Genomic DNA, 25,148 nt, shown 5'->3' with positions numbered 1-25,148 from the left:
CTGGGTTTAAAGTTATGTATTGGGTCTTTATTGTCAGCCTACCCTAATACGCTCCTCAACCAAATTTTCTGAGTATTATTTATAACAGGGGCAAAACTGGAAGCAAGGTAAGTGGTTAAATATAATAGACTACTGTGATAAGATTAATAATAATGACAGGGGTGCCTGGGTGGTTCTATTGGTTAAGTGTACAACTCCTGATAGCTCAGGTCTTGATCTCAGGGTTGTGAGTTCAAGCCCTGCATTGGACACCTTGCCGGGTGTGGAGCCTACTTAAAAAAAAAAAGGGAGGGGGGGGAATAATGACAGTCAATATGGAAATTTCTTCATGAAATTTTACACGAACAGTCATGAAAGAAAAGATACATTTTGGCCCTCTTTCTACACACACACAGAAAACAGCTGGGACAGATTCTGTTGGAGCCTTTGTCAGAGCTGTCACATGATCAACATGCACATCCTTCCACTAAAATATAAGCTCTGTGAGGGTAGGTTTCATGAAAATTTTGCTCATACTATGTCCCTGAGCCTAGCATAATGTCTATCATTCAGTAGGTGCTCAGTAAATAGATGTTAAGTGAATGAAGGCAAACTGCATTTCAGATGATAGCCCCCTATTAAACTACTGCCAATATTTTAATCTAAAATGCCCACAAAAGAAAAGTTTTTCAGTGAATTCCTAGTTAGTCAAAAATAATCTTCTCTGAACTGTCCTCATGCTCTAAAGTATTTAGCATTCTTTTCTATCATAACAAATGGGGTAGAGTATGAGAAACATGACCAAATCTTAGTAGAGTATCAGATAACATAACCTCCTAGGGGTGGGGTAGGGAATATCACTACTTATCTTGCTAGTTCTCACAACACCAGAACTCAATGAACAGTGTTGGGTTGAACTGTATATAACTGTTGTTTTGGAGGTAAAAATAAATGGGTAAATGTGGATAATCTGGTTTAAACTAATAGTTCTTAAATAATTGTACTGGTTCATTGAAATTGTATAACTGTAAACTATGGCTAGATTTATCATAGCAAAAAATAAAACTAAAACCTAGTTTTTAATATTGCTAATTAAATCAATAATCAAATTTTATGATAATCCTAAGTTTTGACAGAGGCTGTAGTTGAACAGAAGCTATAGTTGAAAGAAAAATTTGTAATAGTGGCTTAACAGAAGTTTGTAGAAAAGAGGTTGTCACAGGTCATGATATCTTTGGATGTTCACACCTAGTTTGGAATTTTAACATGAAATGAAATTTACCAGGCACAAGCAGACCCTTACACACCTAGAAATCTGCTCGTTGTTTCTTACCATTTCAAAGACCATGATAAATATCAAAAGTAGAACACAGCCACCAATAACAACAGCATACATAACAATAAACCAGACACAAAACCAGTTCATTATCCCATTATTTAAGAAGACTAAAGGAAATGCAGTAATACTCCTCCTTGAGGAATCTGGTAAATGTCATGATGCTGGAAAATACATGAACCCTGAAATGAGAGACAAGACCTTCTAGGACTGCAGTCCTCCTAAGTGTCTCAATTGCAAATGCAATTTCAAAGTCTCAAACTTAAGAGTCCACTTTATAGGTAGATTTAAACAGCTTTCAGATGGGATCAATTCTTTTAGAACATATACCCCCAGACAGTATTGAACATGAACTTGCCACAGACACACCTACAGAGTAGCAAACAGTATTAAATCATGTTCTCCAGGGGTTGAAACATAAATGGAGCACAGTTCCTCTGGGTCATCTGAAAGCCCATTTAGGGGCACCAAGGAGGCTCAGTTGGCTAAGCATCTGGCTTGTGATTTTGGCTCAGGTCATGATCTCGTGGGTCATGGGACTGAGTCCCAAAGTCAGGTTCTGCACTCAGCAGGGAGTCAGCTTGAAGATTCCACCCCTCCTCCCTCTCCCTTTGCCCTCCCCCCTTGCTCGCATGCACACACGCACTCTCTTTCAAATAAATAAATAAACCTTTAAAAATTTTTTTTAATTCCATTTAAAGACGACCATTATTTTATTTCATAAAATCAAAGAAATAATGTGAGTCTTTGAAACTTCACATACTTTGTTGTTCACTAGCTAAAATCTATAAATGACTCAGAGAACATATAGCTGCTGCATTAAAAGGGAAAAAATTCACTTGTAATAAATGAAATGTAAGCTACCTTACACTACAACATCTGTCTTTAACTGACTTTTCAAACATAATATATATAACTCATAATATAACTGATTTTTCAAACTTAAACTGCAAGCACCACTGACTATAATCTGGTGAATCCTACCAGGGAAGCAAGGGCAATGATGTTTCTAAACACAGAAACTCAAACATCAGGGAACACCACAAGGTAACAACCCTGTGTGTGCTGAGTAATACTCTTAAATTGCTTTTAAAAGGGCACATCACAACAATGAAGGGAGATGTCACCTGCTGGCCAACTTACATTATGGCAGGAACGCATGAGTTAACAGGCATCAGAAGCTGCCATGACAAATCATATTTTTTTTCTAAAAGAAGGAAAACAAGAATATACCATAGATCATTTTATCTATCCTGAATTTTGTGGAGACCCATGTGTGAAGTGGTTGCCCAAGAACATGCCCTGGCAGCAGAGGTGGCACAGTGCTATAAGCTCCTGCTCAGAGTGCTCTCCTGACTATCCTGGGTAAGGAGCCAACAATGCAGCCTTTGCTCTGCATGAGTGCTGTCCCAAGATGATTCAACCTCAATAAAGATACTGTGCCCACCCAAGACACTGACCAAATAAATATCTCAGCCACATAAGACCCATCTCCTTTCTGTTCCATCATCAATTCTGCACCAGAGAACAAAGAAGGGTTCAGGTTTGGGTCTCCTCATCCTTTCCAGAGTCTACAGACAGCTTCTCCAATGGGGAACGGCACATGCAAGGCACTCAGTGGCCCTGATTTAGTCAAGAACAGAGTATCCTTAGAAAACCATGGCATTATTATAACAAAAACGGCCAATCACGAATGTTATGTAACAAGTCAGTAAATTTTGTGCTGCATAGCCACAATGTGGTATCAGCATGAAGAGAGAGGGCAAAGGTTAACGATACCAATCCAACTTTAGCAGTAAGAGACACCTCCTCAAACCAAAATTCTATGTGCTTTGATAGGTACATGCTATGGCAAAGATGGGTACATCATTTGCTTATTTATCAGAGGCTCTTGGGATACCTCAGTAAACCAGAGGCACAGCTCTGTGCTGATATGCACACCCACTGTAGTGCAGAGAAAGATCATGAATAACAGGAATGATGAGCAAGCATTTGTAGACTATGATGTAAGGTGAAAATGTGCTGCAAAAAAAGAAAAAGCTGAAGTGGGGGAGGTGTCTGGGTATCGTATTCATGACAGTCTGGGATTCCAATTTTAACTAGGTGGTCATGATAGGTGTCATGGAAATGGTAAGAAGTGAGCAAAAATTTGAAGGTCATGGGGGAGTTTTGCCATGTAGGCATTTGTGGAAAAGCCCCACAGAGGAAACAGCTACTGAGATAGGAGCTCATGTGGCATGTGTGCAGATGAACAAGAGGTCATGCTGGCCACAGCATGGTATAGCATGGTGGAGGAGGGTGGGGAAGAGCAAGAGGAGAGTTCACAGAGGCACAGAGGTCAAGAGGCGAATCAGTCGGGCCTCAGAGGCCACCTGCAAGGCTCTGACTATTCCTCTGAGTGAAGAGGAGGCAACATCAGGTTGTAAGCAGTGGAGACAGTCTGATCTACTTTTGATAAGAATTGCTCTGGCTGCTCTGTTACACTGGGGCAGGGAGGGGACACTATTATTGACAAAAAAACAAAAACAAAAAAAACAAAAAAACAGGGTAATGTATATCAAATTATCATTTTATATCAGGAGAAAAGTTCTCATGTTGGCAATAGTAGCCATCTTGCTAAATTCCAAGTGGCTGACATATTACACCTACTCCCTTGATGGTCCACTGGGATTTTGGTTAATAAGCTATTTTTCAGTATAAAGCCCCCTTTCTCTGTGAAAATGCACAAAAGCAGAGGAAGAGTGAATCCAAAAGGATTGAATGCTGAGGACCCTGTGCCCAAGGCTCAGAACTCCAACAGGAGAAGAAGGAGGGAGGCCAATCTGGAGGCTCCTTGCAGAGATCTAGGCAAAGCTGACAACAGGGTAGTGAGTGGTGCCCAGACTTGGAAGTTTGGAGGACAGCACCCCAGATATTACCCACAGGCTGGATGTAGAGAAAGAGAGGAAGCCAGGATGCCTGTGTTTGGAGCGGAACATAACAACAGGGTATCAGAATTCTGACTCAGACACACCGGGTTGGAGGCAATGGTTGGCAGGCAGGAGGGTATAGGAATCTGATGTTTGGAGAGAGGTCTGGGCTGCAGACACATTTGCGAGCCACTGGCATACAGATAATCTGTAAAGCTGTGATAATGAGTACAGAGACAGTAACAGGGGAGCAATGTGGACTGAGAAAAGACAAGGAATCCACCCCAGGGTGCCCCACACTAGAGGGTGGGGGAGAAGAGGAGGCATCATCAGGCACTTGTGCCAGAAGCCGAGAAAAGACATGAGATGAAAGAGAGGAAGAGCGATGTCTGTCTGAGGCTACAGGGGACTCAGGGAGTGTCCTGATCATGTAGATAGGACACAGCTATAATCCTAAAAGCATGGCTGGTGTTCATTAGCCTGGCAGGAATGACTGATGGCCTGCACTACTGTTTCTCCTTCTCACTCACACCTCCTGTCTTCTGCAGTACTCAGGACGTAACACAAACCTCTGTCTCCAGTCTGGGCCAAAGCAACCTCTGGAGTCTGACAAACGTCTTCCTCTTGCTGATGTGCCCTGAGCCCTGCTAGTGATCCCATGAGAAGACAGCTTGAAACAGGAGGAAGCTCCGCACTTGGGCCAGCATTGCCTAAGCTCTGCTGGTTCCAACCTGAGTCGTCCCAGACCGCATAGTCCTTCCAAGCCCTAACTTCCACATCCATAAAAGGGCCTCTGTGTTGTAAAGCTGAAAAGCAGTGAAACTCACAGCATGCCAGTAAAGACAGCCTGGGAAACAGGTGCTCAGTGAGCAATTTTTTCTGCCTCTTTTCTTTTACTACTACAGCTCAGAAAACCAGACCTACATGAAGCAAGTGTGTCCAAGCCAGTGTTTAGCAACCTTCCTCCTCCAGGTCAGGGCCTGAATATGAAGGTGTGCATGAGCCCATAGCCCTGAAGTTTCCTTTATGGGGCTGCAGAGGCCTTAGCAACCAAGAGGAAGACTTCTGCTAATATTGCCATCCTAACACAAATCACCCAGAACAGAGATAATAAGGAGGCTTGGGAACTCTTACCCAGCTCTCAGATAGAAGGCATTCACACCAGTCCTCAGCCTGTTAGGCCCCCAGTCTCCATGTGAAAACATCTGATGACTCTGCACCACTCAACTCTGCTGGAAGGGGTAGGGCTCCCCAAATCATGTCATTTATCTGCCTTGCACCCAGCTGTGGAGGAATCACACCCTGGCTTACCTTCTCGATGTCTACCAGTTCAGTCTCATAGATCTCCGCGATGGTGATGTGGTGCTTGGCTGCGATTGTAAACCTTCCCTATGGGGAAAAAACAAAACAGAGTCACGTTCTGCTTTTGCTTTTGAATGCCAATCCCTTTGGGAAGCAAAAAAACAACAACAAAAGTACTACTGTAAACCATCTCCAGGACACCACCCCACAGCTGCTCAAGCAAGGCAGTGTCTTACCATGTCTGTGTAAATGTCGATGGCTGCGTTTAAGCAGTTGATAGCCTCTGAAGCGAAGGCATTTAAGAAAAACAATGAAAAAATCCATTCAGTCAAAGAGGGTTCCGGGGAGCCTAGCTGCTATTAGAATGTTAAAGAGGTTGCATTTGGGGTAAAATGCAGGCAGGTGAGTTAGTAAAAAGCAAGTAGAAATCACACACAAGGCCAGATCCCTCAATATGCTCAGTCCCTAGGAGGTGTAGTGAAATTTAGGGAACTAGAGCTGGAGTAGGACTGGCTCAATACTCTCAACCTGACAGTGAAAACTCCATCCAGGGCCAAGACTGCATATAAAACCATGCAGGCTGTCATCAACACGGATCAGCTCTAGTTGCTAAAACATAAATGCAAATGCATTTTTTACTGATATCACGTATATATACATGAATTCTGGAAGACAGTCCTTCACAAGGAAGATCATTTCAATAGACTTGACTCTTCATGGAACCAAAATCAAAAGCACTTTAAAATATCTGAACAACTCCTAAGGGAAGTTAACATTTCATACAATGTTAAAAGATGCTAACTTTTAGTGTACTAATATATGCCAAAAGGAAGAAAACAAATGTAGTACGTGATATTACTAATAAATTCTTTTTTTTATTTTTTTATTTTATTTTTTTATTTTTGCTAATAAATTCTATGAATTTTCTAAAACACTGAGCCAACAAATTTCCTGTCACAAAAGGGTGGTGTTTATAATGCTGACATGTGAGTGACAGCTCCAAATTTATTGCTTTTGCTTTAAAGGCAATAGCAAAGAGAAAAGGTCTGATTGAAGAATTAGAAAGGTACACATATTAAAAAATTAAAAGCAACTTCCTCCCAAACTATATTAAGAAACGTGGACTGTTACATCCTTAAACATACAGAAATATATACATTATCCATGATGCCACTCAAACCCACTGCTAGTATTTTGATGCACTTTTCCTTCTAGTGTTTTCTGGATGCAGTTCCATATGCACACATTTTTTTTTTTTTTGTAAATTTGAGACCTCAATTCTCATGAGGCTCTTTGGTTACCATTGTGGACATTTACCAGGTCACTGAAGATGCTCTGAATCCAAGGACTTTTTTAATGCTTGTACCATATTCTAGAATACTGATTGCATTATAATTGTATCATTCTATCCTTGCTGTTCATTTAGGCCATGTCCAGTTTTTCACATTCAGAAACAATGTGATCAATCTTTATATAAAAGCCCTCAAGGCATCTTCATTCTCAACGATACATTCATAATAAAAGTTGGGATTTCTGTGTTAAAATGCACTGCTAAAAGAAAAAAAAACAGAGACTCCACAGCTACCAGTGCATGTGCTGCAGAGAAGTTAGTGCTTTTAAATGCTAAGTGTATAATCTTAACTAAAAAGAAATAACATTTGCAAAATTTTGCCACTTTAAATACCCAAGTTCATTCTTTCTTCAAAATCAGCACTTCAAAAACACTTTTTAGATGAATACTGTGTAAGTTGTTTTTAACTATCAGATGTTATAATCTGCCATTAACTGGATCTTAAAATGCACCAGGTATTTAAAAGTGAGGAAGCATTAGTTTTCTTTAATGAGTTATAATACATTCATAAAATTAAGGTAATAAGAAGATATAGATAAAATTAAAGCTAATTTCCAAAACATTCTCCAAAATGCACTATAAATGGCATTTAAGAAAACAGTGCTATCAAGTAAATAGCCATGACAAATTGAACATAATTTTTCCTCATAAAAGTTCAAAATGATTATGGAAAAATCCCTATAGTTACTAAAATCTCTACTACCCCAAAGCACAAAAACTTCTTTTTACCAAGATTCCAAGGTCCAGAAGTGCACCCCGTGAAAAAGGCCCCCGACACCAACCCTACAGTCTTAGTTGCACAGAGATGGAGGACATCTTACCTTGAGGGTCTGCCTTCTTGTAAGCATTGCCAGCATCCACGAAGCTGGTGGCAGAGTCATGCTTGCTCTGAAGCTGCATATGGAGCTTGGCTGCCTGACAAAATGCATTTCCTGCAGCTGAAGAAGACAAGTCACTACAATTAGTCACAGAAGAGCAAGTGTTCCCAGAGTGGCCTGTGCTCTAAGTGTTGGGCCTACTCCTAGAAAAGTTCCTTGTCAATGAAAAGCATTCCAGTCAGAAGCACACGTAAATGTGATCAAGTGCATCTCAGATGTGTGTGTAAGAAAACCAGAAGCAAGTTGAATGATGACAAAAGCTTCTCTTAGCCCTAGGAGATCTCCCAAGTGGCACCTGGGCAACAGGCCTCCATTAAGTACTAAAGCCAGTCATGTTCAACTCTGTCCTCCAGCAGATACTAAACACTGATTGGGGCTTCAGGCCACAAGTGCTTAAAGAAAAAACACCAAAGTAAGGATGCTTATTTGATCATCTTACTATCATCTTATTATCTCAGTGTCCGCTGGATTTGGCTGTCACTGTTGAAGAAAGTGCTAATGGAAGCTTCTTAGACAAAGTAAGTATCTCAAAGAGTGAAAATTAGGCTCACAACTCCAAAACTCAGTTTCTTAAGTTTTAACAAAATCTGACTGAACTTCATATGAGGTATAACCTGTTTTTATCTTCCACTTGGTGTGAAGAATTGCACATTCCCTACAGGATGATGGATGGATTTGGTTACAAGGTGCTGTCCAGGTTTCTGTTGGGACAAGGTATACATACTGTGAAAGTTTTATGCACTTAATTTTTTCCAGAAAAAGTTTCGATCAGGGACTGTAGATTCTGGAGTGGCAGAAAAGAATGAGGGAAGGAATCTCTAGCACAGGAGTCACACAAAGAACAAATGCCCGTAGGCAAGAAGAAGCTGGGAAAACAGGCTAGTGACAAGCCCATGCTGCCTGCAGGAGGGATGAACACAGTGGGCAGGGGAGATGAAGGCTGAAGACACCATCGGGCCAATTCTGGAAGGCTGTAAATGTCAGCACAAAGAACCTGAACAAGGATGAACCCCCACTGTCATGAGGTTCTTGGCTCAGAGAGAACCACCACAGACTGGGAAGCACAAGGCCTGTGGAGACACAGCTCAGTAAGGTCTGGAATAGGGAAGCACTAACAGGAATGGACAGGAAAGAAATCCTTCCACTAGGAAAAACATGATGAAGAATATCGTAAGACCTTTCGATACTTAAAAAAAAAATGTTTTTAGTCATCTCAAAAACACTGAGAAAAGTACAGAAAATCGTGGGCCAAAAATACCCACCGCTGGTATTAAGAAATAAAGCAGTCAATTCCACAAAGCTTTGGCTATGATCCCTTGTTCTGATCCCTCTCCCAGAGGTCACCACACAATTCCTACTCAGGCTTCTGGACTGCCACCTGAGGGAAAAGAAGCAGTACAAACTCCTGATCCAGCCTACGCAGGCTCAACTCTGACTCTGTGCCAGACAAAAAGAGTACCTACCAAGGCAGTGCTGAAAATACTCAGCCATCAGTGTGGCAGAGGCACTGAGCAATCAGAGACGAAGCTGGCCCCCAGCTGGAGCTAGGACTGGAGCACCCCCACCTACCAGGCTTCAGCCTTTACACTATTGAATAGTGGGGTTGGTGATGCTGGAGGAGGGGCCAAGGCTGCTGCCAGGGAGGGGAGTGCGCAGGCATGTGAGTACCTGTAGCAGCAGCTAACCAAATGGCAGCTCTGATGGGCTCTGCCTCAGAAGAGTACAGTAATAGCTTGGACCTCCCAAGTAAACTGCTTCCAACAGCCTGGCTCTTGTTCAGCATATGTTGGCCATTCTCATTAGTACATGCAAATCTATCCTTAGACCATACCCTCATACCATACAAAAGATGCAAATACTGAAACAATGCTCTTTTCTCCTCAACTGTTTTCAATGTGTTTTAAATCAGGTATAAGTACATTTTGAAAACATACCCTTTTAACCTAAAACTAAACCTATAAATGAATTTTAATCAGAAAGGACCTTTCAGGTTCATATATTTCTACAGAAATTTCTTACTAAAATGCTTTTAAAGTGTCAGCCTTAATGGGTAAATCAACAGAGTATATATCCCAAACTTACACAAGATTATATGTCCATTATATCTCAATAAAGCTGGCGGAGAGAAAAGCAGATGGAGAAATGGATTTGTAGAGAACAAAGGCCCTGCTTTCGATCATGCAGTAGGTGCAGGCCAGGGATAGAGACCCACTGGAGCTGAAGGCAGTCTCCATTTTCACTACAGAGACACCCTGTCAACAAGCTCCTTTTTCATGGCAGGGGATGAATTTGTTTCTCAAAATCAGTGTTGGAAAGTTATCCTTTCTCAGACCAATAAAACAATTCCACTGTTTTAGAACTGATTTCACTATGTGTAATTTCACTGGACAAAAGGCATTATTTTAAAAAGTGACAATAATTTTGTTGGGGTTTATAAAAATAACACTCTCACTGTCACATTTCTCAATGGAACCTTACACAGAGCTGTTCTCACAGTAAAAAAAAATTCTCAACCAATGTTTAGATATAAAAAAAAATAGTCTGTTTACTTAGATCAAGGTTCTTTTCTCTCAGACCATGGTGGCCACACCAGTTATTCCGACAGGCACACCTGTCTCAGCCAACAGGAGGATATACAAATAGTCATTTCCTCCTTCGAGATGATTTCTTAACGTTATTTGCCTGAAAAGCAAACAAATAAAAACTTTATACATACCACTCCAATTTTTAGCCATCTTGAACATATTTGCAGCTCTGGTATACATTTCACAAGCCTCTTCTATTTTTGTGTTTCCTCTGAGAAAAATTTAAAAACAAGGTGAAGTTTTACTATAGCAACCATACACATCTCTAGCTCTCCATCCCCAAATAATAAGTATTTAATGAGCACCTACTATGTGCTATGCAACTACACAATCTTAACAGCTGCTCGCTCAAAGGGTACACTCTTATTATCCCTATTTTCCAAATGAGGAAACTGGCATACAAAAGTAAAGTAACTAGCCCAAGGTCACACAGCAAGAATGCTCAGAACTGAGACTCAAATACAGATCTGGCTTATCTCAGAACCTACACCCATAACCAGAGTCCTTTTCATGCATGGGAACTGAAGTTTTAAGGTCAATTGGAGAAATAAGAAGTGCATTATTCAAATGAGATTAAATTTTGAATGTTAAAGACATTTTTACCCTATTAATTCTGAAGAGTTTAGCACTATGTTTATTCAGACTTTAAAAACAAAAACTGAAGCCAGATCATAAAAGAAGTGCCATGTTGTTTGCTATCTTATTACCTCTGGCAGGAGAAAAGCTCTTCTCTACTGTGTAAGGGACCACAATGTCCAGCCCCTCACCCCATGTAGAAATGCATTTTACAACATCCAGAGAGGAAGAAACTCTCTACTGCTACTTGAATACATAGTGTTCTGGAAAGTTCTCCACTAGACAGCTGATTCCACTGAGGGATAGCTTTAGCTGAAAGACATTTCTTCTTACACAAAGGCAAAAATAATCCTCTGTAACTTGCATCAGAGTTTTCTAATTCAACCTTGTTCTTTATAAACTAAATGAAGGCCCCTCTATAAATGTTTCTCTGCCTTGTCTATGGCCACTATAAACATACCACAGAACGAAAACAAGGCACTCTGTGCAGTGCACACAAGGAATTCAGAGTGATTTAAGGACATAAGGACCAAGAGAAAGGGGAGGTCATGCTGACTCTTGGGAGAGTGAGCACATACACATATGCCAGAAACTCAAAGAGGCTCTGGCAGAGGGGCGTAGACAGCTCTGTGTCAATACACGTCCCAGTGCAATACACTGAGGCTCAAGTATGACCTGCACCTTAGGCAGGAACTACTGTCTTACCCCAGGCTAGTTCTTTAACTTCACTGGGCCTCCGTTTTTGCATGTGTAAATAGTGGATAATATGATCTATACTTGTGGAGTCATTATAAAGATCAAAGGAAATAATTCATACACAGTTGCCACTGCAGGGCTTGACCCAGAGTAGGTACTCAATCAGGACGATTATTATAATTAGATTCATGTACTGAAGGCATAAAAACTTTTGGGAATATATGTACAAATAAGGGACCTGTCTGATAAGGGACTTATATCTGGAATATATAATGAACTCTTACAACTCAGTATTAAAAGACTAGTAACTCAATTAAAAAATAGGCGAAGGATCAGATCAGACATTTCTTCAAAGAAGATATATAAACAGCTAATAAGTACATGAAAAGATATTCAACATCATTAGCCGTCAGGGAAATGCAAATCAAAACCACAAATGAGATCCCACGAGGGATCTCATTCACACCCACAAGGATGGCTGGAATCAAAAGACAGATAATAACAAATGTAAGGGAGGATGGATAAAAACTGGAACCCTCCTATATTGGTGGTACAAATGTAAAATGGTTTAGTTTGGCAGTTGCTCAAAAGGTTAAACATAGTTACTATATAATCCAGCAATTCTGCTTCTTGGTACACACCCAAGAGAAATGAAAAGGTTATGTCCACACAAAACCTTGTATATATTCACTGCAGCACTATTCATAACTGCCAAAAAGCAAGAACCTAAATGTCCATCAACTGATGAAAAAATAAATAAAAATGTAGCATATGCATACAATGGAATATTGGACAATAAAAAGAAATGAAGTACTGATACATGCTCTAATATGGAAAAGCCTTGAAAACATTACATTAAGTGAAATAAGCCATGAGCATATTGTATGATTTCACTTATATGAAAAGCTCAGAGTAGGCAAATCTATATAGACAGAAAAAGATTAGTGGTTGCCTAGTGTTGGAGAAAAATGGGAGGGGGAAGGAGAGCAGAGTTTCTGTGGTGATGAGAATGTTCTAAAACTCATTGATAGCATGGATGCACAGCTTTTTGTCACTATGCTAAAAACTACCAAATTGGATACTTAAATGGAAGAGTTATATGGTATGTGAATTATATCTAAAACCATAGTACTTCCTTCCCCACACATAAAAAAACTTTGGGGGCTATGTCATACAGCAAATGACAGGATGGCAACAAGCCAAACCAAAAATGTAGTGTCAGAATAAGCAGTTTTCTTTTAATGACACCTTTATATATTTAAAAAAAAATTAGCTAATTATCCCAGTGGAAAATTCCTAACCTAAGTTTTTGATGTTAACCATAACTCCTTGCAGCTACCAAAGGCTTACCACTTTCTTGTCTTATTTTCCTAAAGTATACCAGGAATCTTGCACTGTAATTATAGTTCAATCATTCTTATTAAAGGTTTCCAAATAAAACTAGCTTAATTAAAATGTACTTTACCCTATTATTTTTGGAGACAAATTCAGCTAGGAATAATAGAATGCCTACATTACACTAGGTTTTATGCTGAATATTTCCACATATATTATGTGATTTTCATCATTATTACAGCCACCATGAAAGATGCTAACTCCATTTGACGGAAGAGAAAATTCTATCTGGGCATCTGCCTTTGGCTCAGGTCATGATCCTGGGGTCCTGGGATTGAGCCCAGCATAGGGCTCCTTGCTCAGCAGACAGCCTTCTTCTCTTTCCCACTACCTCTACTCTGCACCCCCTTCTTGTGCTTACACATGCTCTTTCTCTCAAATAAATAAAATTAAAAAAAAAAAAAAAGAAAAGAAGAAAAAGAAAATTGTATCTGGAGGTCAATGGCTCACCCAAGGTCATCCAGCCAAGGTCAGTAGTGGAGCTGACACCTGACGTCAAGTTCAGTGGTATTATAATAACGAATATATTTTTGTAAAGACTTAGGACCCTTCACCTCTCCTAAAACAGAATCATGAGAAGTAATTATTTTAAAAGCACTAGAGAAACTCACTTATAAACACAACATAACCTTAACAATTCATGAAAAAATATACTTCTGAAATCATCCCAAAGCCTACTGTGTTCCATTCATGTGAAAGTTAATTTTTATAAGTTTTAAGGACAAATATTCAGAATTCACGTTCAAATAATTCAAATGATTGTTACTCAGAGCTCCCATAAATAAGTTACAGGTTCCTTAAAATGAGAAACACGTTTCTGTGAGGAAATCTACCTTATAAAGTGATACAATATAAATACAGGGCACCTGACTGACATTAAGAAAAGCTGAACTGTAAAAAAATAAAAATAAAAATAAAAATTAAAAATTAAAAAATTACAAAAAAATAAAAATTAAATTTAAAAATTTAAAAATTTAAAAATTAAAAAAAAAAAAAAAGCAAAGCTGAACTGATCCAATTTAACTACCTGGGGAGACTGTGCTACCATGAACTTGAAGAAAATGCTTTCTCCACCACGAAAGTAAACAGTGACCAGCCTGTGTAAGAACCACTATCACCACCATCATCACCTCCACCACCATCACCACCACCTCACCCATGCAGCCCCAGCTAACCCTACCACTCCTCAACTCCAAGGTCAAGGCTGACTGCCTCTCTTTTTGACCATGCTTATTCATGAAATATTCACTGAGATCAGTAAGTGTCAGAAAACACTACGAGGAGATCAGAAGCTGAAGAAAAATATTTAATTTCAGGGCTGGAAGCCCACCCCATCTCACATGTTCCACTGAAGAAATGTGGTCAGAGCCACATGTCCCACCAGAAGCCAAGTGAACCGTAGAGCTGTGCCCAGCCTGCAAGTCCCTGCTCTCTTCACAATCCCACCCTGTCTGTTCCTACTCAGATGCTGGTGGGGCAAGAGCAACCAGCATGGGAAATTACAGCCCATTATTTCAAAGAGCTCCAATAACATCTACACATAGACAAATCATTGATCTTTTAAAAACCAATTAATCCTCAAAGAATCTAGTCTTGGTTTTTCTTTATCCAGAATAAGAGCTATTTCAAGGTGCTATAAAACACTGGCAACCATCAGTACATGCTCTTCTAAGACTGTGGGTGGGAAGAGGGGGATGTTAAAATAGAATCACAGGGACTAACAGCACACATATCATGAGATGTACCCAAAAGAAAAGGAGGAAACTGCTGAGGTAGAAATAAAGCTGCTTTTTAAAATCACAAGAGTAGCACAGCAGAAATCTCATAAGAGAATTTCTCAGAGTAGAAATATAAAATACCATAAAGAGGGCACCTGGGTGGCTCATTTGGGTAAGCACCTGCCTTCGGCTCAAGTCATGAACCCAGGATCCTGGGATCAAGCCCCACGTCAAGCCCAGTGGGGCTCAGTGGGGACTCTGCTTCTCTCTCTCCTTCTGCCTTTCCTCCCTGCTTGTGCTCTCTCTGAAACAAATAAAATCTTTAAAATATATATATATATCATAAAGAAATACTGGTGTCACTGACAGTGCTGTGATAACATGAAAGCAGAACTACAGACGCAATTCAACTCTACCATCCGAATATCCTGAAGGGATGTCAAACTATGTCAGGGGTCTACAAAAAAGGATCACTTTTTGGAGTGCCTGGGATCCCTGGTGGAAAAGCCCACCAACCAGGACAGCTCCTTATTTACACTATTTATGAGTAACATTAGCCCTTAGGCTGCCTCTGGTGATAGAGACCAGCATAGGACCTGGCACATGAGTCTCACTAACAATGCTTGACCACTGGATGGAAGAAACTACCCACATTACAGTTTTTTGAGTTTTCCCATTTGTCATTCAAAATAAAAAGCAAACACAAAAAGTATCCAGAAAAAGGAAAGAAAAACTCAAATTCTTTAAAACATCTCCACCATTAATAGAAACACTGTTTCTCTACTCACAGCACTTCTGACACCAAATGTGTGAGTTTTTCATATCAAGCAATTCTCTAGTTCTCTGTAGCCACCAGCTAGGTGTCCTACAATTCAACTGAATGGTGACACTACCCAGAGCCAGTGCAGATCCCACAGGTTAAGGGTTCAGTCCCACACAACTACCTCCACTTCAGACAACAGTCTCAAGTAGTTGGTCCTCAAGGTACTCACATCTCTAACTTGGCTAAAAATCAAGAGTTCCCACAACCCCTTCCTCAAATTTGATTAGTGCTAGAACTCACAGAACTTAGGGAAACACTTTACTTATGATCACAAATGATACAACTCAGAAACAGCTAATGGAAGAGAGGCACAGGGTAAGGAATATAGGAATATAGGAATATAGGAGAGTTCAAGGAGTATCCTATGCCCTCCCCAGGGGTATCGCCGTCTAACACTTCCACATGTTCACCACCCAGAAGTTCTCTGAACCCAACATTTAAGATTCTGGGGAGATTCTTCACTACACAGGCACAACTGATTCACTGACCACTGGTGATTAACTCAAACCCCAAATCCTCTTCTCTCCTGGGAGGTTTGGGGGTGGGGCTCAAAGTTCCAACCCTCTAATCACACGGTTGGCTCCTCTGACAACCAGTCCTCATCCGAAGCCACCCAGGGACCAACAGTCACCTCATTAGCATAAACTTTAGTATTGTTGAAAGGGGCCTATTATGATACAGAAGATGCTTCTCTCATCCTCACCACTGAAGATGGCACAAGGGCTTTACAAGTTCTGTGTGAGGAACCAAGGATAAAGAACAAATATATATATTTTTATTATATCACAACATCACAGCCACATAGAACTATTTATTCTATTTTTTACCTTCCATAAGCAATTTATTTTCATCTGTACTTCATTTCTATAATTTCCAGATTCTAAAAACTTAAATTTTCATAAATAAATACAACTATTTCAAGATGAATTTACTGCTGGGTTTAACATATTTCTAAATAGTCCAACTTCTTTCATGCAATGCAAAAAGCAGAAGTATCTACAGCACGGGCCCCAAGGAGGTAACACTTCATCAAGCTAACTTGAACTCTTATTCCAAATGCCTGTAATACCGCTAGACTGAGGTCCTTTGTTTTTCCAGGAACCAGTATTAGGGTGGAAAGGACACAGGCTTTGGACAAGGTCAGACTACCTACAGAGGAATGCTGTCATTTATTAGCTTAGTGCTGCCAGCTCAAAGTAGGCAGCCCCTCTTGGGCCTCTGAGAAATTCCACTAGAGCAGCCTACAGAAGCCAAGCAGGAGGATCATAGCTTTACCACCAGCACAGTCTTGGCATTCTGCCATGGACTCTGGATTCCATTTTGAGAACTTTTCACCTTATTTCTACTTATTTAAGAAAGAAACTATCATAGATTCTCAGACACAGGAAACAATCTGAGACATTTAAGGAATGGCTGACAAAAGTATCTGTGTTTAAGCATAACTTCCTGAAATAAAGTTTATGAGAACATGTACAGCAAAGAAAGCTACTTGGCCTTTATTCTGGTAATACTCCCAATGCCTTGACTTGATATGGATGGGAAAATGTGTAGTTGAACCTATTAATCAAACAAATCAAGATACTTAAATATACAAGAAAGCTAAGAACAGCAATTATCGGATCAACTCAGAAATGACATATACAACATTACTTGCCACAACAAGCTTTTATATTTAATTTCAATCTTTATAAAATCTATATAAAATTCAATCTTCAAACTGACTCTCAATCTGTAGGAAAACCTGGTGAAAACTGAATCCACAGGATAATGGTGGCTGCCTAAATACCAACCTGTCCTCCAAACTCAGATCAGCAAGCAGCAAATACAATCAGCTGTAATCCATGAATCCAGAATTCAACAAGATAATTGGAGAAATAAAACCCCCAAACCAGCACAGCTGGGGGTCAGGAGGAAATGCATGAGCAGAAGGGTTAGGGGGCAGCAGGGTCCCACAACAGCAGTTTGTGACAGCAACACCCTAGCAAGAAGGGCTGCAGTGGGGGAATACAGAGGACAGGTAGAAGACCTAGAGAACCGGGAGCCCTGGAACTGGGAACGAGAAGGGGAACTTGGCTAGAGGTAGTAGTCTCCTGAAGACCCTGCTTCTAGCAGAGGCAGAGGCAGCTCCATGGAGGCTTTGTACCGAAAGGAAAGAAAACCAATGGCAGAAATAAACTAAGAGTACTATGACACAAAGAAGTATCACAACACTGGGGAGTCACACCAAGCCCCTACCTACCTCTTCCTGACACTTTTCACCAAAAAAAATTCTTAATGGTATCAACAGAATAGGGCAAACTAAGAAATCCATAAAAGCACCCAAACCCCTCATATCTCCCATCACAGAAACACATGGTATTACGAGCCCAAGAAACTCCTAGACACTCTGAACAGAAGGCAAGCAGCATCCATACAAAGCTGCTACGTAAGAAGAAAAACTTTGCAGCTGACAAAAATGTTCCCCCAAACTACCATAAGGCAGAGGAAATCAATCCCATATAATATAAATTTTATTAAACATTTACAGATATGAAACTACATCATAGGTCAAAAATTCAAAACTCAGAATACAAGAGCATGAATATCCCCCCCACAAAATACACCACTTTGGCATAAAGATTATTTGAGCCAGAGGAAAATGAGAATAGCATATACAGAAAGATGGCTTCTTAGAGTTTCCCCTATCTGACAGAATGCAGAAACCTCTAAAGAACAAGAACTGCCATAAATCCCCTCTCCTGGGGAAATTTTATGGTCTTGAAGCAGATGGAAAGTTTATACAGAGATGGACCTGCACAAACAAACCTTACTCCTTTGTTTCCCAGTTTGCTGCCCTTGGAAGCCTAAAACCTTCCCTACAAATACACTGTGCTTTGTCAAGATGCTATGAGCCCAAGTTCTAATCACCCCTTTGAGAGATATCAGCGCTGCTCATGTTCAATAAACTATTTTTTCCTTGTTAGTCTGGAGGACCTAGGAGAATAGAGAACAAGATAAAGTCCTTCCTTCCCTATGTGAACACAAAAAAATAAGACCTTGAACTCCTGTTTCAAAATTTAGAAGGAAAGAAAAAGACCAAATCATCTCAAAAATGAAATCTTAGCTATAACATACCTATGGGGAGAACTGACTCTACTGACACTAAGGAGAAAAATGAAAACAGCCAAGGAAATGGAAATAAGAGAGGGAAAAGGAGCCAAGAATAAGTGATAGGAGAAGTAACTGGAGTCCCTGAAAAGGGGAATAAAACAAAACAAAACATTGAAATAATATTTGAAACTATAATTTCAGAAAATTTTATGGAAACAAAAGAAAATGTAAATCTAAATACTGAAAGAGCCTGCCATGACTGGGAAAACTGACCCAGTGAACCACATCTAGCAAGACTATTAGATTTTATAAGTCAAGAAAAGCTCCAGGCTGCCAGGCTAAGTCACCTACAAAATTAAGAAAAGCAGGTTAGCTTCAATCAGACTTCAACAGCAACATACAAAACAAGTCAACAGAGAACAATATTTTTGAAGCAACTGGGGAAAAAAATGTGTAAGCCTAAGAGCCAAAGATCACACAACCAGCCCAGCCAACCATTAAGTACCACTGACAGAAGCAAGAACTTAAGATGTATCACACTGGCTTCCAACTATGGAGATGACTGACGAATATCAGTAAAAAGGCTGGTAGTGGTGGCACTGAATGTTTTATCACAGATCTAAGACAAAACAAACAAAAAAAGCAGTATAGACAGAGTAGAAAAATAAAATGGAGACATCTGTTCCAACAAAGTACAAATAGCTGAGCCCTACCCTCCCACACACATACGCTGGACAGAAAGGAAAATTTAGAACAGGCTCAGGGACTGGCACAAGGCTAATGGTGTTTTCCACATCAAACACTAGATGCCTAGTAGATTTAAGGGCATTAAAAAAGGTTCACAGTATAGAAGTTGCCAGTAGAATAAAAATACATTTCCTAAATAAAAAGCAAAGAGATCACATGAAGAAAAAAAATATCATACATAATATAAAGACATAATAAATATAAGAAAGCAGGACAACAGAATTAAAAACCAATCATATCTCAGTCATACAAACAATGGAAATGGATTTTTAGATTTGCTAACAAAAGCCAACCATGTGCTCACCAGGAGAGATACAACTAAAATAAAGCTGTTTTGAAAGGCTTAGGATTAAAGAGATGGTCAAAGGATATCACATATATCAACCAACTTTTGTTTGATTTGTTGCAACAAATAATCCCCAAATCTCCAAAGCTCCTGTCTCACACACTTTACCTGTTACTGTAGGCCACTTGTGCAGGTTCTTTCTTCATGTGTCATCTCTCTATTCTGGAATGTAGCCCTATCTGGGGTGTTTTTGTTTTTGTTTTTTTTAACCACGGCTGAAACAGGGATGGCCTCTGCAGCTCTGCTCAGAGAGTATGCATCCCCCTTTCACTTACTCCCTCAAAGTCAGTCACAGGGACAGGACGACTCAATGGGGAGGGAAGTGCACTTTGCCCAGAGCCAGGCAGCACAGGTCACATGGCAGCAGGCAGAATGTATAATCCTCTTACATAAATAGTTCTCAAGCAGGCAAATGCAAATAATAAAGCAAGGACTGCTACTCCAGTATCAGGTAAGACAGAATTTGGGCTGAAAAATACCAAATGAAAGAAAGAAATTAATTTGTTAATGCTAGAGACACAATCCATAATGAAATTATATTAGTTGTGAACATCTATTTACCAACACAGTAGCCACATTTATAAAGCAGAAATGACAAGAAATGCCAGACAGAAACACACTTATCAAAGGAGATATGACTATATCCCTTTTAGTCCGAAGCAAGTCAAGTGGACAAAAAATTAACACAGATATGAAAGGCCTTGACAACATAATCAATACCTAGATCTCAGGGATCTCTAGCAAGTCATATATTCTGGTAAGAGTGTAGGTCTTTGCAAGTGTGCATGTACCATTCATGAACACCAAACATATATTAGGTGGCAAAGAAAACCTCAGTAGGTTCTCTGATTATAATTAAAAAACTAGAAATCAAAGCACTTCCGCCTTGAACACAACCCACAAACAACTCTTAGGTCAAAGGGAAAACGACTTGCGATAAAAAAAAACCCACTATGTATCAGGATCTGAGGGATACTATACGGTTTTAAAGGAAAATTCATCCGTGAGTATTTGGATCCATATAAATACAATAATGGAAATCCTCCCAAAAAAGCTAGAGGGAAAAATGGAAGAAAGCAATAGAGGTAAAAGCAGAAATTAATAAAGCAGAAAACAGGAAATTAATAAAACCCGTAAGTCAAAATATTAGTTTGGAGGAAAAGGATCAAAAGAATCAAGAGAGAAGGATAAATGCACAGACACAAAAGTAAGTGACAGAGGGAAATAACTGCTGAATGAACGTTCAAAAAGTCACAGTTAGAGGGGTCCACTGAAACTTTCAAAGACCAAAGCACTGGGTAAAAGGAAAATCTCTACATTCCTTTTATGAGGCACCTGTAACACTGATACTTCAACCTGATCCAACTATATGCAAAAGAACCATAAAGAAAATAATTCAAAAGAAAATAAAAACAGATTACATAGCACATTAAAAAATAATACTTCATGATCCAGACAGGTTATTCAAGGAACGCCAGGACAGTTTAATATGAGAAAATCTATTTATTAACATATTAGTAACTAAGAAGAAAAATCATGTTTGTCTCCACAGATATTAAAGAGGCCTTCAAAATATAACTCTTCATTCAATCCCTAATGAAAATACCCTTTAAAACAGGAGTTGAAAAAAAATAAATAAATAAAACAGTTGATATTTCCTTACCACGAAAAAATATGTATTTTAAGCCAAGAAAGTAATTAGTTATTTTGACTTTTTTATTGTTTCAGCTTTTTTTTTTGTTATTTTGATTTTAAATAACCATTACTTATAATAAGCTCTATTTATTTTAAAGATTCTATTTATATATTCATGAGAGACACACAGAGAGAGGCAGAGACATAGGCAGAAGGAGAAGCAGGCTTCCCACAGGGAGCCCAATGCAGGATTCGACCCAAGGACCCTGGGGCCACGACCTGAGCTGAAGGCAGATGCTCAATCACTGAGCTACCCAGAAGCCACATAAGCTCTATTTAAAGACAAAAATGGTTAGCATTCTGAAATTCTACTTCCAACTTTTTTCTTTCTTTTTTTTTTAAAGATATGTAATACCCTTAGATGAGCCTGGAAATCTCTAGGCTGAGTTTTTATTTTTATTTTTTTTTCTTTTTTTTTTTCATTTTTTTTTTTTAATCCAACGTTTTCTTATTGTAAACTGTGTGGTCACTAAAAATGCTTTGAAGATACAAAAGTTTTACTGATCTTACCATCTAATCAAATGAACACGAAGAGTAAGAACAGACTGTAAAGTCTCCTAGAACTTGGTTAATACTCTGGCTGAATGGACAGACACCCATGGCTTATACCCATCATTCTGGCATCTCAAAAATATCCCAATTTGGACAATCTGTTCATGGCCACTCTGTAACTCACAGAAATAGGGAACTATTTGAAAAAATTAAAAGTAGAATTACAGTTTAAATATGTTATTCAAGGGTGCCTGGGTACTCAGCAGTTGAGCATCTCTGCCTTTGGCGCAGGTCATGATCTCAGGGTCCTGGGATTGAGTCCCGCATCAGGCTCTCTGCAAGGAGCCTGCTTCTCCCTCTGCCTATGTCTCTGCCTCTCATGAATAAATTAATAAATAAAATCTTTAAAAAAGGCAAATATAGGGCAGCCCCGGTGGCACAGCGGTTTAGCGCCGCCTGCAGCCCAGGGTGTGATCCTGGAGACCCAGGATCGAGTCCCACGTAGGGCTCCCTGCCTGGAGCCTGCTTCTCCCTCTGCCTGTGTCTCTGCCTCTCTCTCTCTCTGTGTCTCTCATGAATAAATAAAATCTTTTAAAAAAAATTAAAAAAAATAAAATAAAAATAAAAAAGGCAAATATATGTTATTCATATATAAAAGTTAGTATTTAGAGATTGACAATTTAAACTAAGTAAAATCAGATGGTGAGAGAGAAAATACAAGGCCATGTAACTATTTTTTTTTTTTTTTAAGATTTTTAATTTATCTATTCAGAGACACACAGAGAGAGAGACAGAGACACAGGCAGAGGGAGAAGTAGGCTCCATGCAGGGAGCCCGATGTGGGACTTGATCCCGGATCTCCGGGATCACGCCCTGGACCAAAGGTGGCGCTAAACCACTGAGCCACCCGGGCTGCCCACTATTCATCATTTTTAACAGAATCAATAGATATTGTCTAAAATTAGTAAGTCAGGAAGTAGAAGTATTCCAAATTTATTTAGAATTACAGTGGTTACCCTCAGAGGAATTAAAAAGTTAAAAACCATTACTTCTGGAGAGTGCAATTTAGGAGAGGGGAGACTCAGGGAATACTTTACTCTTCAACTGGAATTGTTCTATCGTCTTGTTCTATTGTCCTTTTTTTCTCACATATGGAGTAGCTGTTATGTTTAAATAAACACGTTATTTAAGTAAAACGTAGAAGAGAGTGACATGAACTCTCCTTCATTTTGTTGCCTTTGCTCTTGAAAACTAAACAAAAGAAAAAAATCAGCATGGTAGGAGAATTTACACATTCTTTCTGCCAATATTCACCAAGTGCCTACTTCATGGCACATGCCAAGTGAGGCGTGGGGCAACAGCAATGAAGTAAGACAGACTCCCCAGGAGCTTATATTCTAGAGCCACATGCCACCATGGGTCCTCCCTACCTTTTCTAAACAGGGCTCACAGGGCTCACAAGAATGAGAGAATACATGGTGAACACTGCAACAATGCAATCAGAGTAAGGCCAATAAGAAAAATTTTATCATTTGATACACAAACTGTAATTTGGCACTAAAACTAGAAAAAAATTTGAGAGAGGGAGAAGTGAGGGTAGGGAGTGGGAGAGGGACAAAGAGAACCTCAAGCAGGTTCCACACCCAGCAAGAAGCCCTGATGCAGGGCTCAATCCCACCACCCTAAGATCATGACCCGATTCAAAGCCAAAAGTGGGATGCTTAATCAACTGAGCCACTCAGGTGCCCCAAAGCTTTATAAATGCTATCATATGTCCTCACCACATTTTGGCAAAACTTAAAAACAATCTTTGTAGAAATAAAACTGAGTGAAGAATACTGCTAATTAATAGCCTACCATGTTTAAGAAATATTGCCGGTTTTCAAAAATAGCTAAGAAATTATAGCCTATTAATTGCGTCAAAATAACCCAATAGGGTCTTTCATTGAATCTGACACTGGCAAATTTATGGCTCTTTACAAGCTTTATGACTGGGCAACATCGAAAAGCAGAAGACAGCATTAGCCATACAGAACATCTTTCAACTGTCATTCTTAAACAGCAACATTCTCTTTGATATGCACTGTGAAGGCTATCCCCAATCTGGCCTCCTAGTAGCGAGAAGAAGAAAGTAAGAGAGATCTTAGAGATTCAAAATACTTTACTGTCATTGTCAGGCCAGCTTAAGATCTTACTGGCAGTTCCTTAAGATTCCACATTTGAATTTGAAATTAACTGCAAAATGCTATAGCTCAACCCTGGGAACAAATGAAATGAAAACACTACTCTTTCAGTGGTAGTTTTGCTATACTATGCTAAGCCCTCAGAGTAAGTTTTAATTCAATACCACAGCTACAAAAACATACCACTGTTTAACTGTCTAGCAGAAAAGCAGAACTCCCATAACAGTTATTTTGTGATGGCTGTATCCGTCAGTGGCTCATAACATCTTGCAGACAAGCATGAGACTTGTGCCTTGTACAAAGAATACATGATTGACCTCTCCTCAGAAATCTACGATGTATATTTTCAACTAATCTTACTAAAAGCAACAAAAAAGGAAGAGCAATAGTTTAGTGAGAATACAGTATTGCCACAAAACCAGTGTGGGTGGTGGATAAACAGAGTGAAAAAGATAAGCTCCTAATACATTTTAATCTGCAGTTAGGATAATGAGAATGAGTCCATGCAAAATACGCTGCAATATGCTGAGCACGTTCTAATGGCTGCCATGACCTCAAAACAGTATCACCTGACCCCTTTAAAGCACTAACTAGTCAGCTCTTAGATACATGGGGGCTCAGACCATACTGATAATACTCAAGCCAGTACACGTGTTCCGTTAATTCAGGAGTCTGACATGGAGATGGACTACACTGTGATTTCAAGAAAGGATATCAAGTTGACGGGAAAATTCTACATCAAAGGAAGGATGGCAGGATGGACTAACGTGCTCCAGCCTAGAAGGATGAGGACAGGTACAAATGATGCCAAATATAATGGAAGAATCTAAACATCTAAAATTGATACAGAATCAGTCTTCTCACCCTAACTGACAGAGAAACCTGGTTTTTGGCTTCAAGTAATTATATACTATTAAAACTTCACAGAACCCTGAGAACTCTTCTTCCCCAAGCTTTCCGGAGACAACTATCACTGAAAATAACACGGCTCCCCATAGGATAAATAAAACTTACATGGTACAAAGCTCTTTCAAGTCTTTCATTAAA

The 25,148-nt window shown here is 39.5% G+C and overlaps 1 protein-coding gene across 7 annotated transcripts in view; it reads right to left on the bottom strand.

Annotated features, from left to right (window-relative positions):
* Positions 1–25,148, bottom strand: part of NAPB (NSF attachment protein beta) — a 40,993-nt gene that overhangs the window by 13,647 nt on the left and 2,198 nt on the right. For 4 of the 7 annotated variants that reach the window (XM_038571404.1, XM_038571407.1, XM_038571403.1 and 1 more), the window contains exons 2-5: positions 10,472–10,551; positions 7,699–7,815; positions 5,763–5,809; positions 5,536–5,613 (exon numbers count right to left, since the gene is read on the bottom strand). In XM_038571404.1, coding sequence (XP_038427332.1) covers positions 5,536–5,613; positions 5,763–5,809; positions 7,699–7,815; positions 10,472–10,551 — 322 coding nt within the window. Of the gene's footprint in view, positions 1–5,535; positions 5,614–5,762; positions 5,810–7,698; positions 7,816–10,471; positions 10,552–13,457; positions 13,567–25,148 lie in introns of all 7 variants that reach the window. The other 3 variants (XM_038571405.1, XM_038571408.1, XM_038571409.1) reach the window with 3 other exon arrangements.

The sequence above is a fragment of the Canis lupus genome, chromosome 24 (assembly GCF_011100685.1).
Source record: "Canis lupus familiaris isolate Mischka breed German Shepherd chromosome 24, alternate assembly UU_Cfam_GSD_1.0, whole genome shotgun sequence".
In the NCBI taxonomy this organism is placed as follows: Eukaryota; Metazoa; Chordata; class Mammalia; order Carnivora; family Canidae; genus Canis; species Canis lupus.
This window is presented reverse-complemented; position numbering and strand designations above follow the sequence as displayed.